Below are 17,418 nucleotides of genomic sequence, written 5' to 3'. Positions count from 1 at the left end.
CCGTCAAAAGATGTTTACGATACATGAAGCAGCTCATAAAAGTGTAATCTTGTTGAAATGAAAATGCCACATAATTCTTGAAAAATTATAACCAGTCAATGTGATTTTTGATTCATTCTTCTGAATATCCTTTATATTGTCAATACTTAAAAAAATTTCCATGCATTATTCATTATTAACAAGTTCTTCCGCACTTATCTTTGACTAAGTATGATGGATATCACTCCGCCTCACCACCTGTTTATTTGCAATCCGCTACCGTTTCACAAGAGAAAAACAAGTCCAACCCTAAACAAGAAAACTCTCTTATTCCAGCCCGTCATCTTGTTCGTTAACGCTCTCAATACCGCCATGATTTATAGACCTGTCTCTTCCATATGTTTACTAATAATGATACAGATAATGGCCCAAAGGGTGATTAACTCAAACGTAGGATTTCAAGTATAAGACATGTATGGTTTAAAAGTAACATTTTTCTTCCCCCAAAAAGTTTTAATACACCTTCATTTTTAGTAGGGCTATATTATTACTAAGACAATTGTATTAATAATTAGTGTGTGTGTGTGTATGTAAGAAGGGTGACATGATGTATTTCAAAATGCAAGTATATTCAGTGATATTTATTTGTGTGATAATTGTTCAGGGAATTATAATTTTGGTATCAATAGACATCAATAGTTTTTAGCAAAACTGTTGATTCCATAAAAAAAAATTAAGATTAATATTCTATTTCCTTTCCTATGGACTGTAGACAATGTGAATTCTCAATTTTCTCATATACTTTAACGGTTATCATCAGCATTTACTCTGCATGTTTTTACTTCTCTACCGAAAAAAAAAAATGTTTTTTACAAATTGATTTTTGACAAATGGGCCTGTAGTAAGCATTTCATGATATTATTTAAGTCGTGGGCTTACATAAAGCAGTACTTATCCTTTAATTCACAACGATGCCAGCTGTTAAGCTATCAAAAATTGTAAATAGAGGAGATGCAACTTCATTTTAAATATTCTTTTCTGGCTCAATAGAAATAGGATATCATTCCTCATTATCACTCACTGCATGGGAATTTGGGAAGTGTGTTTATTCATCTATCCTTATTCATACCAACCCAAGTGTTTAATGATGATTTCTAGTCATTTATTTGAGGTATTTATCCTCTTATTTTGTCATAGGAGTAATCGTTGGGCTTGTTTGCTCGTTCTTTTCTGTAGAATGAGGTCTAGTCTTAAATACTTCCACAGTGGGAGGCATCAAGTCAAAGACGGATGATTGTAGAGATTGTTTCAATTTCCGTTATGATTCTTGAATATACAGAGTTTACAAAAGGAAGCGGGTTTTCTTTTTTATTTACCAATATCTTTGAAATTATGATAGATACTAGACTTGATTAAGCAATTTACCATTCATTCTGTCAATGACTTCATTCATTTTAGTAACATTTCACTATCCATTCAAAGTGTGAAATGTTAGCCAGCTGAAAAACATGACACAAGCTCTCCTGATGTAAAAAAAAAAAAAAAAAAAGAGAAGCATTATTAAAACAAAGCCTGATCTTCTCTGGTCATAAAAGATTGTACAAATGTGGCATAAAGGGTTGATACAAAAATATTTGCAAACTTCAAGTTCAGTGGGCAGAGTGATGATTCACTGAATTACGTTCTTGTGATTCTGTTTATTTGGATGTGCAGTATGTGTGACCCATCTCCTGTTTGGGCAAGAATTAGAAACCATCAAAATATGTGGTGAGGGCTTTTTTACCTTTTCTTTCCCCTTAATGTTCCGGTTGATTTATCATCATGTGGAACAAAGAAAAAAGAGATATTTGGCAAATTCTTCTCCTTTATTGACTGAAGTGGACAAATATTTATTATCCCTATTAGAAGGAAAATAGAATCAATCATTCATGCATTCAATTTGCAGAAGATTAAAATTTCCTTTTAGTGCTGGCAGCCCAAATTTCCATGTAGAGAATTTCATTTTGAGGTTAATTGGTGCGTTATGTCATTAGTAGGCCTTTAAAAACAGCTTTGGGTGTTGAAACATCAAAATAAGATGAATAGGTGAATAATATCTCAGTTGAAGTACTATAAATCTTGTTTCACCAGACAGTAATCCTTTAATAGACCATTTCCAGTTCTTTTATCAAATTCATTCTTGTATTTCAATTGAAATCTCAGTCTGTTTTGGCTCCTAGAGATGATCAGAAAAGCATTTATCCAAAAATCATTTAAGTTCACCACATCCTGCATGCAGAAGGCCAACAGAATAAAATTGAAAAGAGCATATTTTGAGGTTTACAAGACGCATTCATTTCTTAATTGTCACGATGTCTCCTAATCCGAGAATCTTGCCAAGACTTTTCCGTGGATCAGCCAATCTTAGTGCAGACAGCTCAACTTTCATCGGAGCTTCTCATTTTTTTTCTGCTCTATTTTGAGCCCGCCTCGCAAACAGCGTCAATCATTTTGCAGTTGAATCACCGACTTACGCAGGATTTATCTCCGCCTGTCAAATACAAAAGGAATTCCCTGTGCAGTATTTCATTAGTATAGGAAGTACTTCATTGTATTTGTCAGTTAAGTTTACTTGTTGAGCTACTTGCTCCTACAAAAATGAAGAAAAAAGGATAAAAGATGGGGAGGAAAGTGACATCAATTATTCCTATCCTCAAAAACAGAGTATCTGCATGTCGCTATGACCCTAAAAAGTGCATTCTTGTAAATGAATCCAAGTCCCAACTAGTTGGCTTCTTATTTTCATTTTTTATGTGACTTGCCTGAAATGAGTGAGCAATTAAGTCATCAGAAATTACAGACTACCCCATCAGGTTCTGATTTAGTCATGATTGCCTGCATTACCAAGCAAGCATGCACCAACAATCTTGCAGGATAAAAAGATGCTTTGAGTCTCTCTTTAAACAATCTCCAGATCTGAAAATTGTCCTCATTAGTGCGCACGTTTGGGTTTTTAAGCTTAACCACTTTACCGGTACCTTGCTTTCTAGATTGTGTGGAAATCTGAGTAATTCCAATGAAGATAAAATGGAATTAATGTTTGCATCTTTAATCCTAAGAATTGCCCATAATCACTACCTTTCAATCTCAAGTAATTCTAATATCATGACGGTTGTCAGGAATCCCCAAACAGGAACAAAAAATGCTCTGCCATGACTTGGCTACTCTAAGTGTGATTAAAACAAAATTCCTTCCAAAATGCGAAGTTTCATCGCAGGCATTAGGGGAGAGAGATTAGGAGAAAGTATTACAAGCTTTCCTATATATGTACAGCTTGAGCATGTGTACCGATGTCTCATATTATCTCATGTTCCCACGCACTCCAAGATTACTTTGGATTAGGTCAAAATCTTACGTCTTAGTTCTGTGCTTTTCTCAAGTAGCAAAGATGATTTACAGTTTTTCAGACATACTCTCCCATATCTTATGTCATATCTGTCATCTAAAGTGCTATCCTAGATGGAAGAGAGAGAAATTCAGTGAGTCATATGTAAATTTCATGTTTTAAATATTAATGTTAGCGTTGCAAATGTATAGCTTATCTAGAAAGTACTTTTTGCAGTGGTGGAATAGAAGGCCAGATAAACTACCAGTATAGATTTCCTGTATAATGTGCACACATACATGTATTGATTTTTATGGGGGAATAGAAATAACATGAAACTGAAGTCTTGAAAATAAAAAATGACCTGACATAGATAGGGTGCGATGAACGGCATATGTTTGCAAAACATAGATCCAGTAATGCCATGACTTGTATAATGACACCTGAATGGATGGCATAATCACACCCCAGCGTCCTCGCCTTTCTTCTTGTTCTCTTTCTCCTTCTGCTTTTGGCTTTCAGCTCCTGCCCTGATTCTCACTATGTACAATGGTCTCTTATGTGTAGGTTGCATCCTTCCTGGCTTTTTTAAAGAAGATTAAGACAATTTGTCCCCTTACCATAGTCTTTCACCTGGTCCGCAAGCAAGCAAACATATCTCTTAGGATGCTCATACAGGATATCACAAGTTGGCGTGCGAAGAACCGCCGTAGGGGCTTTTCAGTCTGACGTTGCGAAAACATCTTCTCAGGAAATCTGTACAGAGTCCTGCTTTTTCTTTCACTTTCCTTTCTTCCGTTTGGGTTCTTTTTTGATGGATTTGATGTGTTAGAAAGAGAAGGGATCTATTATTGTTGTCCATGATCCCATCTGCAGCCGGCATTGTTTGGAAGATCATTCATTTGCAGGCAGACTCCCCATTTTGTCTCTTTTATGCGATGACATATTTATAACCCATCTTCAGCAATATGCTCACCTGTGTTAGTAGTTTATGAGTGATGTTCCTTATTTCCTTTTGAATTCATCTGGAAGTATATGGTTATATGAATATTTCATATCGTCCATCGGTAATAGCATTTCATGAGTTGAAAAACACTTGGCAGCGATATTTATCTTTTCCTTTCCCATCGCAATAAATCATACACAACCTGGAGTCAAGTACCATGGTATATAGTTCAAGGTAACGCAAGTATCTGGATGCAAGAAAGTTCTTTTGAAAGGTGACACTTTATCGCATCAGAATTGATCATCATTTCCTTGTTCATTGAACTTAAGAACGTACTGTTGGGTTCCCCCTTAGGTTTTCTTTCTTCCTTTTTCAAGACACAAGACATGCCATATGATACATGAATATGTATTTTGTACTTTCTTGATATGATTTCATATACCTGTATGCTTCGAATGCTTTCCCATCTCTCTCTCTCTCTATCTCTCTGTCTCTGTCTCTGTCTCTCTCTCTCTCTCTCTCTTTCTCTCTTGCTCCTCTCTCTCTTCTCTCTCTCTCCTCTCTTAATTAACTCCCATTTTCTCCTCTCTGTTTTCTACCTAAAGACATCATTGAACATGTAGATTTTCTACCAATAATCCTACTCAATAATTCTTTTATCCACCCGTTTTATCACCCCCTAACAGGTACCCAGGAAGTCCTCTCATCGCCAACTCCCATCTCTCGCCCCTGAACTACCTGAGTGACCACCGGTCCTCTCCTGGTGACCTCTCCCACATCTCTTCTGGGGAGAGTCCTGCCTACTCCATGGTCAAGCCAGAGGGACGAGACACCTCACCGCTTCACATGCACGACAGGCCCAGCTCGGCCGATCTCTCTGACTACTCGCCGGTCAACGGAACAATATCCTTTCCATATATATTTCATTTAAACATATAATAATTTTTCATGTTTTGATATAAAAAAAATTATCCAACTTACTCTTGTATAATGTATCCGTAATTTTGTTATTTTTTCTTGTTTGGGTTTTTTTTCTTCAAGTTCTAGTTAATGAAATGATAGCAAAGCGAACACAATTCCTATTTGTTTGAATTTGTGAAAATATAAAGTTATTTCTTAATAAATATTGCAAACTTGTATAATTTGCTGTAAGGATGACAAAGAACCGCTGAATACCCCTTTCAATGATGATATTAGGATAAAGCAAAGCCACAAAATACGATATGAGTTTTTGTGATAATGACACCCCTCCAAAGAAAATGTTTTCATTGTTACTTTTTCATTTTCCTTTTATTCTTATGGTTCATGTAGTTCGTCTTCAGTTGACATCAAAAGTACAAACAAAATGTAAAGTCATTGTAAGAATTCTTTTATCAGGTTAGCATGTGACACATTTTATCCGGAAAAAGAAAAGAAAGTCCTTATCAGCCAAAAATCCTATTCCTATTCGGTTAGAAGATAATAGAAATAATCACCTGATGGTAATTACTGCCCCAAATTATTTCAAGCAGCCGTGATGAAGCTTAATGTCAACAGTTTCTACAAGAAATAAACACAATGCCAGTAAATCGGCCCCATCTGGTAATCATATTTGTTGCTTTCTCTATCATTTTCCCTCTTTTCTTCTTCTCTCTTCAATGAAAAATTTAATGCGTGCGGTCATTTTCTTATTGTGATTGCTCCTCCTTCCTTTCCCACGACTTGCGGGCCGAACGTAACCACCAAAAATAGAGTTTCTAGACAAGATTCTTGACGGTCAGCCATGCAGAGGAAGTCACTTGAGATCAATGTTTTGGATCTATTCTCTGGTAATGCTATCACTCAGGAAGTTGCGTGCCAAGCAAGCCAGTCAGAGTTTCTCTCAAGACTCTCTCCAAGTAAGCACTCGGAAACCAAACAGCAATATCATGTGATCTTCCTCGGCGGCGACATTGTCTCACTTGGAAATGAAAACTGGTATAATAATAATATCATCGCTTCTCTAGCTCACTCTACTCGATCTTGGCATGACTCGATTGTTTTCGCTTTTGACATTGTTGTGTGTGAACTGTGTTGATCACTGAATTAGACAATGCACTTTGTCTCAAGGTTTATTTTCAGTTCATGCATATACTTCCAAGATAATAAATTGAAGTCTCAAGGTTCATAACTTTAAAATAATTCCTAGAGTTGATGAATTGATGATAAATGTCACAATCTCTTGTATTATAGACTGGGTGCTTGTGGTTACATAAATAAATCAAAATGTTATGATACTGTGAAATAACAAATTATTCAATTGATATATCAAGCGATCTGTTAGCTTTTGTCATTTTTTTTTAAATTTTAGCTCATGACACTTGGATATCGGTTCTTTTTTTGCATCTTATCATTTCCTTTCTTTGTCTTTTTATGCCTGTTAACGTTTTAATGTAGTATTTTTAAAGATTTGTTTGCCTAAAACTTGATGTGTTATCCCATAGACCATATTTTTATGTTCCAAATTTCTACTCTAACTCTCTCTCTCTCTCTCTCTCTCTCTCTCTCTCTCTTTCTTTGTGTCATTTCATTTCCATCCCAGACTGAGCAGACAGGTCTCATTTGATCTCTTATTCTTGTCTGTCTCTCTTTCCCCTCCCTCCCTCCCATCTACCCGTACTCTCAAGTGTATGTGTTGCTCATTGGGTCTCACCATACTGAGCTGAAATTGACGAAATAAAGTTTGAATTGATTCATAAATCTTGGCTGATATGATGATGACTGTCAGAGGGGGCATTGTACTTTCTTGTCGGCATCGCCTCATATACTCTCCTTCAATGCCAGTCTTTGAATCCATTGAACTTGTCGCCATACCTCAAAAAAAAAAGAAATGAGGAGTCCTTTCTTATCTGGCCGCTGAGGATTTTTAGGTCTTTTGTCTGATTTGGGGCCAAAGTATTTCTCAATTATTGTTCATATGCACATCAAAGATTCAAAAGGCATTTTTGTCCCCCCGATTTCCTTGAGAATTCTTCTTGTTTTACGAGGCATGAAGGGTAATGTAGAGGCTTCAGTATGCCTGATCTACTGCTTATGCTTTAAGACTGCCCCAAGAAATGGCGAATGAAATAGGCGGAATGGCCTTTTTTGGTGCACCTTTCACAAGGCCTCCACTTATTATTTCCTTTCCTATTTTCCTTTTTTGTGCAACCGATTGAAAATAATTCGCTTTCATTCTATTGAGATTTCAAAGACGTACATTTCACGGTTGAGATCAACTCATCGTACAGTGTTTTCTTGGAAATTTGGAGGAAAAAAACATAACTCATATATCATCTCAGACTTTGTAAGAAACATGAGTAAAGAACTGGGCAAATTTTGAATCATTGAAAAGCTGAGAAAGGAAATAAAGAAAAAAATGAGAAGAAAAAAATAAAGGATTAAATAAATATTTTCCGGTTTCCCATCATAGGGTTGATGGTTCTGTGGTGATTCCAAATTTGTCATTCTTTTTATCTTTAGTGCTGTGGTCATTTGACAAGGATTTCCTGAGTTTATGTATCAAATTTGTTGTATTTGACCAAAAACCTTAAGATTCATCATCTGTTATACTTCTTCTGACCACGATTTCCTTTTCTCTATTCTCTCAATCCTCTCTTCTATATCTCTCCCAAAAAGATTGATTTTTATCAATGTTGCAAGAATATCATCAATCAAAGCTTCCCTTTTTAAATAGGGCATTAATCTTATTCAGTCCATCCTTGGCTAAAGATTTTAATTGTACTCCATTCTGTAAAGGAATATTTTGCCAAGAAGAATCAAACCTTTAAACCCAAGTAACTTATTGTAGATTTAGGTCCATGAAGAAAGAAGATAATAGTTAACCTCAGCTTTATAAGCAATTATAAGTAGATAATTCTTTCTTCTCAATGAAATAGAGAGGAAGTGGATATAATTGATCGTTTTCTGCCGATTTCTCAAAAGACAAGGCCCCTGTCTCCATGGCGAGATGCGATTCTCAATCTCATGCTTTGTCAACGTGAGAAAGACCTATATAAACGACTCCAGGTTTTGTCCTATTCTCTTTCAATGGTTACAAAATTGATTTGTTTTTGTGGTAACAAGGCCGTATTTTCCCCGAGCTATTATGCCACTTTCCTACCTTTTGCTTAGTTTCTTTCTCATAGAATAGAATTGTTCTTTTAGATGCTGGTTTTGACTTCCCACCGAGACCCTTTGTGAGGTGGATCTCCATCATAACTCCAGATCGATTAAAGTCTATATATCTCTATCTCATCGTCCTATTTTGTTTTTATCATAGAACGATTAATCTTTATGACTGGGTGAAGAATGAGCCCTGTGTGGTCATTCCTATTCAGACGTCGCTGATCTTTGGGGGTATTGGGCTCTCACTCCCACTACGTCCTTCTTCCACTTGAGTGCCGACGCCCATTCAAGATCAGCCCTCTGCCTTCATTTAGCTTATCTCGTCCCAGGTTCTTGCACTTTTGCCAGGGGTCCCTTTCAAGAAGCCGCTTCATCCGTAACAGACTCAAACCCTTATTGTTGCCTCTACCTTGCAGCCGAAGCACAGCTTGAGGATCAGCTTGTGACTTTGCTTTTGTGCCGCATGTTTTTCTAGATGAGACTTCGACATCGGCCGGTTCTACATGGCTACCCAGGCCTGGGTGTCCTCATTCAACCCTCTGCCACTAGCCTCCTCCTCCTCCTCCTCCACCTCTCTCTCGCCCCCAATACTCCCAGAAAAGGAAAATTTCCAGGATTCCATATTGAATATCCAATCATCTTTTTATTGTTTGCTCGTAGATTAGAAAGCCCCAAGACTATAAGAGAGAACAATCGACAGGAAGACCTGCCTTGTTTGTGATGTGGTGGGGTCCCCTGAGCTTCTCTAAATGTTTCACTTCTGACTTCATCAAATTGATGTCGGGGAGGATGCTCTTTTCTTCATTAAATGATCAAAAATGCAGGATATGTGAGAGGCCATGCATGACCCCTCTGATTAGGCTAATTGATAGCAAGCGTCGAAAAGTAACGACAAGTCTGTTCGGCCTGTGTGCTGCAAATCACCTCTCCTCCAGCTCCCACCATATCATTCCCGCTAAATTTCCATCATTATCATTACACTCTGATTAATTTCCTCTCATTCTATTTTTTTTCTGCTCTCTCTCTCTCTCTCTTTCCTCTCTTTCTCCTTGTCTTTCTGTCTCTCTATATTTAGCACAAAGACCATCATCTACAAAAGATCATGTCAGCGTTGTGTGCTGTGTAATCTTCTACGTGTCGTGGGAATGTATCTGTTCTTTTATGTTGTTCTTTATCTCCCTTTCATCTCCATGACTCTGTAAATCTCAAAGAACAGTCAACATGAGGCTTAACATTGTTTTGTAGTTCCTTCCCAAGTCTACCTGCCGCTCTCCGCCAGCCAAGTGCCTTAACTTGGTCTTACATTTTAAAGAAACTTTCGTGAATTGAAACTCCTCCAAAAGCAGAGTAAACCATGCATTCTTCCACACAAAGGGAAGCATAAAGCAAACATAAGAATCTTATTCATTGCCTTTGAGTTGGTATATAGCGTGAGATATTCTCTTTTTGCCCGAAGGCTGCTCAGCAGTGCAAGAAAAGGTGTAAACAAGTAATGTGTGGAGGAAACCAAGGATGAAAATGGCCTTGAATTTCTCGCCACCCAAACTGGCACAAATAGAAAAGCCTTCTTTTCATACCAATCCACCATGTCTTTTTGTAAGGAATAGTTTCTGCTTGGTCATGTTTTACTACATCTGCTCTGTGTTTTATCTATTAGGATGGTGGGTGTTTTTCTTATCTTTCATATTTTTGTCGGATTTGCAAAATATTTGTCTGTCCTGAGCAGGATTTTAACAATTTTTTGAAGGTTGGAATGTATGATAAATGGTTTCTCTTTTGTTTGGAATTATTTGCTTAATTCATTTAGGGGCCCTGGGAAAGGAATAAGATGAATTGCATGTACCGAATGCAAAGGGTTTGCTGAGAGATCTTACTGCTTCATTTCTTTTCTGGGTTTTTTTCAAGGCCGTGTCCCCAATTATATTCTTGATTTCATTTCATTTATATATTTTTAGACACATCTTATCATATCTTTATCAGCACTTGTAATCAAATATGTTTTTAAAACTTGATGGAAATGTAAACAATATTTGTATTACACATATGTATTGTAGTTCATTCTATCAAATGATAGAGAAGGGGTTAATTATAGTCTAGCATCTTTAATCCCAAGAATTGGCCATAATCACTGCCTTTCAATCTCAAGTAATTCTAATATGTACATATTATCATAAATTTACCTTAACTCCTTTGCACTCGATCACTTGCACCCTGACGCCGACCCACCTGCGTAAGGCCAAGCTCATGTTCTTCTTCACCCGCTACCCGAGCTCCGCCCTCTTACGCCAGCATTTCCCCGACGTCAAGTTCAACCGTCACAACACCTCGCAGATCATCAAGTGGTTCAGCAACTTCCGCGAGTTCTACTACATCCAGATGGAGAAGTTTGCCCGCCAGTCGGTCAGCGACAATGTCGAGACCGCCGAAGATCTCAAGGTGACCAGGGATTCGGAGCTCTACCGGTCCCTCAATCTCCACTACAACAAGAGCAATGAATTCACGGTAAGTCCTTTTTGGTGTGTGTTTTTGTGCGATTAAAAACGTCTTCAAATTTGAGGATGTTTCTGTCATTTCCATATCAAAGTCTTTTGCTCTTCAATAGCTTATGACTTTCTATGTTTGTGACAATCCATTTGTTTACATATTGCTGCAATCTCAGGAAACCTTGAGCAAATTTGGGAAAATTTACCTGAAATTGAATGCATACTAAAAATGGTATATTGTTTTGTGCCTCTTCTTGTGCATTTTTGTTTTGATTATGTGTTGTTTGTTTCCCTGTTTATCGCTTTGTTTGGACAAATTGCACCTCTACAAATGAAGACACAAGGGTACTAGATAAATATGCGGAAACTGATTATACTTTAATGTTAGATTTATTGACAAAGAATTATGAAGACTAAGGTTTCATTTCTTTGCTTGTTTATTTGTTGTTTTGCTGTATTGACTTGAGATAAGAGTGTGGGTGTTTGCGGAATTTATTTTCACAAAAAACCATGAAAGCATAACCACTTCCTAGCTTGGGATGTTTCTATTATTACCAAGGGTGGAGAAAATTGTAGAAAATGGTACGATTGCATATAAGCTGGTCATTTGCATGTGGACATAAATATCCTGATAACTTTTTGGGGCATAAAGTTGATGTGCCTGTGATCAATTAATTTGGGTTATTTTGTCAAATTTTGTGCTCTCGTGCTTTCATCAACAAAATCAGTATTGAAAAATATCAATTATTTCTCAATGAAAACAAATCATGAAAGAAATCTTAATCATTCTTTCAAATTTCAACAGTATCATTTATTTTACCACAACTTAAAACAAAGCCTATTTGAGTCTAGAAAACTTCAGGGTCATTTCTCAATATTGTCCTGTCCTCATACTGTTTGAACTGCTATGTTTATGGAAGGACATTCCTTAACCAGCAGAAAAGGAAAAATAGATTTTAATCAATAAAAGAGAATAAATCTTCCATGACCATTGTCAGCCACTGAAACTGTATTTGAAAAGACTTGAATATTTACTCTAACTTGTTGACATGCCCATTCAACCAAAAACAAGGTTAAGATTGGAGAGAAAGGATGTTTCCGTAATATATATTCTTACGTTTTCTCTTGTTTTTGTGTGTACTTTGAGGTTGATTCATCTATTGTTTGGCTGATGTTTGCTAATAATGATCACAGGGTGTATCTGTTTAGTGACTCAGTGTATCTTTGCCAATTTAAAGCTCATCTTAACCGCATTGGTAGATCTTTGGGTGTTATGCTAAAAAATACACTATTTTTCATTTTAGTGAGGGGTCTTGTGATTGTTGCATGTTGTGCAAAATGAACAGTCTTATTTTTTCTTGCACATAAATCTCTGAATAATAATGTACCATCCAACTATATTTTGTCATATCCAAGGTTTTATTTATGGAGATGACCATGGCCATGAATGTTGAATAATAAAACATTGAATTTTGTATCACATATTATGTCAGTATCCTGGAAATGTCCCAAATCATATAGTCATATAGAAAAGAATTTATAAAGGTTGTCCTGTCGTTGACAAAACTTTATTTGATCCCTGTCTTGTCACCTGGATATTGTTTCAACATATCATAAAATCACACTGTCCTTTCCTGTCAAAAAAAAAGATATAAAAGTCCATGAATAGAGAAATGTAAACATGTACTTGGTTTATTATCGCAATACTGGACCTATTTCAAAGAAGATTAAGACATTTTTTAAGGACACCATAAAACAATACCACAATTGAATCAGGGAGATCTCTCAGATTGAATATACATGTAGACTGTGTATTTGATAGACAGAAGACAATAATAATTGAATGTGGTAACCTATCATCAATCAATCACTACAGAAATTAGTTTTGAAAAGTCATGTAGTGTTTTTGTCTCCTGAGAGCCAAAGGACATTAAACTCATAATTATTTCAAACAGAATTGAACCTTTCTGACTACAAGCAAATAATTGTCCTTTTGTTGATGTGGCATTAAAGAATATACCTTGGTCAGCAGTTAGTTATTCAGACCTAAAGTTTCACTAGTCATCTGGATCAATGTTGTAAGATTAAAAATCAGTCTTTCCATCTTCTTCAAAATTTAGACATTTGAATAGAATCTTTACATGTTTTTAAGTCTGTAAAAGACAGAGCTTAAACAAGCCCTCTTGAGAAGTGATTCCAGCACAGTTCTTGACATTTTCTTGTAAGCACGTTGGTTTGCTGCCCTCTTTTTCCTCTGTGTAACGGTTTGTAAATCCTGAATTAGGAAAGGAAGGAAGATATTTCAGTGGGCATTTCCCACTGCGGGCAGGCAACAAGAGTGCATTGCACTGTGGTCAGCTGATCTGTTGAGGGTTAACGTGAATGGGCGAAAATATACTCAAAATATTTATTTTGTTGTTTGTGTGATGATGAAGGAAAAGGTTTCTTGTCTTTCAGTTTTGGCTGGGTATCAGTGTGAAGGACGTTCTGCTAAATGCATTCATCCTCAAAATATTTCTTTATTCCTTGCACTTTTTTGTTGATCTGTCAATATAGATCTGTACCTTATATCTGTTTTATTTGTTTTATTATTTTTCCTTTTGTCTTTGTCTTATGCTTTCATACTTTCTATCTGTATTTATCTTTGTTTTTTCCTTTTTCAGTCCCCCCCCCACCACCCTTCTCTCTCTCTCTCTCTCTCTCTCCCTTTATCGAGCCTATTTCCTCTGGTCTCTTTACCAATTTGTTGTTAGTGTGTTTTTGGTTTGTTTTAATTTTTGTTGTGGGGGGTGGGGGGGGGGTGTGGCTCAAATTCTGTCAAGTATGCCATTCATCATTAAAATATTCAAATTTCAGTCTCATACATAAAACAAGCTCTCTCTCTCTCTCTCTCTCTCTCTCTCTCTCTCTCTCTCCTCTGCTGTATCCACCTCCTTTTTTGTATAACTTTCTTATAATCTCAGACCATGCAAATGGCAATCAGCTCTTTCCGAAATGAAAATATTACCTCATGATCTAATCATGATCTATTTTTTTTTACCGATTCACTCTTGAAGAATACTTCCACCGAATCCTTTCTCGGTACCTTGTCATTCACATAATCTGGGACACCCACTAAAGAATCATGAATGAATAAAAACTCCTCAGTCTGAAGTTAATGTCATCATTTTTACATGCCCCCCAAATTGATGGAGAGGAAACGAGAGAAAGAGAGAGGAAGGCTTGCACCCAGCTCAAAAAACAAAAGCTGGTTATCTTGAATCCCTTCCGAAAAAGTACAATGACATTTCATTCAAATGAATGTTATGATCAACACAATTACCCACCCCATTACTTTATTCTACTTTTCGACCAATAAGCAGCTCACTCATTTCGGCCATTTTCTTGACAGAGTGAGTTCATAAAGCAGGAATTTTTCTTAATCATTAGCTCCCAGTCTTTGTGAAAAATCATATATAGGTTGATTACACTATTGCTGGGGCGCTCATGTGAAGTTGGTGCACCTATCGGCAGTCAAGAAAAAAAAAATTCTAATTTTCTTCCCAAATTGCGTGTCATTTGCAAGGCCATTGCCTTCTGTACTATTCAGGAGGCAAAGAAAAGGAAACAAAAATAGCTTTTTCTTGCTCTCTTTATCTACCTTTCCTCTTTATCAGTGGAAGTGCGTGTTTTGTAGCAGGAGTAAGAAACAGAAATAACTAATAAGATGTATGTCAGTAAGAGGAAGATACCTATTTGGTTATAACTTGTCACTTTACTCCATCATTAAAACTAAGTTTCCTGAATCAATAATACATTGACCTTGCTCTTGCATTATCCTTTCCGAAAAGAAATTAGAAGATTCTAGTTCTCACTCTTCCTCCGTACTCAAAATAAACAATTGTTAATAAATTATTTGCCTCAAGGGAAGCTGTAATGAGAAATTCTAATTGACGACCTTTTTTGTTATCAGCGGGTATCACTTATCATATTGTTGCTTTCAGTTATAAGAGCTAGGGTATATTAAGACTGCTTCCTCTTGAATTTTGAATTAGAATTTGTTAGTTTAAATTAGAAAATTAATAGTACAAAAGCATGTTTATGTTTTTCTTGTTCCTTTTCAATTCCTCAAAAGATATTTTGTAGTGTGAATCATGTGATAATGTAAACATTTGAGCCACTTAAAGCTATTCATATAGGTGCAGTCATGTCTTTTCATTAATCCTATTAAAGTGTCCGATAATTTAATTTGATGTAAGGAGATAATGTTACCTTTGTCTTAAATGTTAATTTCCCATAATTCCCCTAAGTGGTTTGATGGAATATATGGAACAAAGGTTATTGTTACATGGACTAAGTGATCAAAGTTTGATTAAAACATGTTTAACATGGGCTAAATTTGATAACAATAATGATAGTAATAATAATTGGATTTATAAATAGCACCTTTTCGAAAGGATACAATTTATCCGTTATACCACTGTCTAACTCATTTGTTGATAACATAAAATCTAAGACCTACAGGAACTTGCCTCTGGTGAAGGATTTCTTTTAGAGAAAGAAAAAACTATAACTACAATATCAGTTTATTATCCTCTTTATTTTTATGTATGTCATGGTAGTAATATCATATTAAGAGATATCATTTGTTCAGAGCAGAAGGCATTAACTCTAAGTTCTGATTCATGAGTTAATGCCCTTCCTGCTCCTAACAGACGATTTCTAGAAGGAACTGGTCAGTGATAAAGGCTCTTGGCTCTTGCCAAGTTGGAAGCATTCTTCTTGTCACCTTGAACCATAAGACATGATATGGCAGAAGTTGTCATATGAGGTGTGTTTCCATAATCCAAAAATGCTGGAAAGATTTAGGCGTCTCTTGAGCTTCTTCCTTTGATACTGCTCAAGTTTGAAATGGCTAGCATTTAAAAAAATTGTCCAAACTGGAGCTTGTTGGTCGTGTCACAAGGGTTCAAGGGCCCATGTGATCCTTATGACAGGTAGGCAATGCGTCTTGCCTTTTCAAAGTGCATTGAGGACCATACCTGCCCCAGATTGTAGGATAAGAGGGAAGGACTAAATTTTATCTGAGATTCTTTCAGGTTAGGTGGAACCTCTTCTGAACAATATACATTTGGCATAAAACTGTAGATGCATTTGTCATGTTTTAGTGAATTGTGATCTCTTTTGGTAAATCTCTTTTGGACAATGAGAACACTCTTAAAGGTGGGCAGTTGCTTGTCTCAGAATCTTGAACAATCCTTGATAGGTCCTTGACAGATGGACACTTCTCATCAGACCAAGATAGCCCAAATTAACCATGGCAGTTGACTCAGAATTTCCATGGTCAGTAGAGGAACCAAAGAAAGTACAAAGAAAGGTGTCTTCACTATTTAAGCGGAAGTCTACCGCTCTACGAAAAATAAGGAGGAAAAGGATCTGTGAATTTGTGTATTTCCTTTTCTTCATTCTTACGTCCCTGCTTGGCTGCTTCCTTGTCTTGTGAAATAAAATGAAAAACACAATTTAATGGTAAATACATCAGGGTATCTTGATAAGAGTGTTCAAACTTCAACTCTGATTTGCCTGGTCATGATGATTAGAGGAATGTAAATTGAGGAAAATAAGACTGGCAGACATACAATTATTGCTTGGCATAGGTATCTGTTTTTGCAAAAAATCTTTTGAATTAGCAAAAGTATGTCACATTTCTTGTGGCTTGTGAGTGTTTGGTCTTATCCAAGTACAGTTAGGATATTTATCTAGGGTGAAATATTGATGTGATTGAACAAACTATCTAGTTCAGGTTGAAAGAGGAGCACATGCATCAGAAACGGTGGGATAAAAAATTTAGTTAAAAGCATTATTTTCAAGAAGGCTAAGTATTTGTAGGTTAAAATATGTTTTCATTTGTTATGGAACCATTTAAAATAAGGTATGAAAGCAAAGAGGAAAAAATATTAATGAGATAGGAAATCCTGAGTCTTTTATTGTCAGTAATGACCAGAGTGATGAATGTAAAGAAATGAAGGAAAGGAATTAGAGCAATTAATCGTCCCAATTATCGTCCTTGACAACACCGTATTCTCATCTTCTTGCATCACCTCCATCACCCGATTTCCTTGTCCACTCCCACAGTCGGCATCCTCTTAGGTCCTCACTGCCCATGCTCAGAATATCTCCCAGAAAGCATACTACACGCAGCTCTCCCCGGCCCACCACCCCACCCCGCAACACCACCAATCAACATTATCCCAGGTAATTGGAGGTGGCACAAACTTGCCGCAGGGTTGATTGCTGAGGACTTGGCCGGCCCCCAGACCCAGTTAAGGTGTTAGTGGCATTGTGTGTCTCATGGTGATCTTGATTCAATTTTCTGAAGTGTGGTGAACCAGCTGCTATTGTCACACCCCTCTCATCTCATATCCATATATTGGCCTCCGGACCCTTGGCCGTTTCGTCTCGTCCCGACGACGACTGTTCCGGGATCGTCTAGTCAGACCTCCCCATCACTCACCGATTCTTACACCTCCAAGGGGCTGGTT

At 36.7% G+C, this 17,418-nt stretch overlaps 1 protein-coding gene across 9 annotated transcripts in view; it reads left to right on the top strand.

The window, feature by feature from the left end:
* Positions 1-10,967, top strand: part of LOC115917881 (prospero homeobox protein 1-like) — a 37,572-nt gene extending 26,605 nt beyond the window's left edge. For all 9 annotated transcript variants that reach the window (XM_030999026.1, XM_030999027.1, XM_030999018.1 and 6 more), the window contains 2 exons: positions 4,976-5,192; positions 10,611-10,967. In XM_030999026.1, coding sequence (XP_030854886.1) covers positions 4,976-5,192; positions 10,611-10,952 — 559 coding nt within the window. In that variant the 3' untranslated portion in view covers positions 10,953-10,967. The remainder of the gene's footprint in view (positions 1-4,975; positions 5,193-10,610) is intronic.
* Positions 10,968-17,418: the final 6,451 nt, after the last annotated feature.

The sequence above is a fragment of the Strongylocentrotus purpuratus genome, unplaced genomic scaffold (genome assembly GCF_000002235.5).
Source record: "Strongylocentrotus purpuratus isolate Spur 01 unplaced genomic scaffold, Spur_5.0 spur5_scaffold_5, whole genome shotgun sequence".
Taxonomy (NCBI): Eukaryota; Metazoa; Echinodermata; class Echinoidea; order Camarodonta; family Strongylocentrotidae; genus Strongylocentrotus; species Strongylocentrotus purpuratus.
The sequence above is the reverse complement of the archived record's forward strand: the minus strand, read 5'-3'. Positions and strand labels throughout refer to the sequence as shown.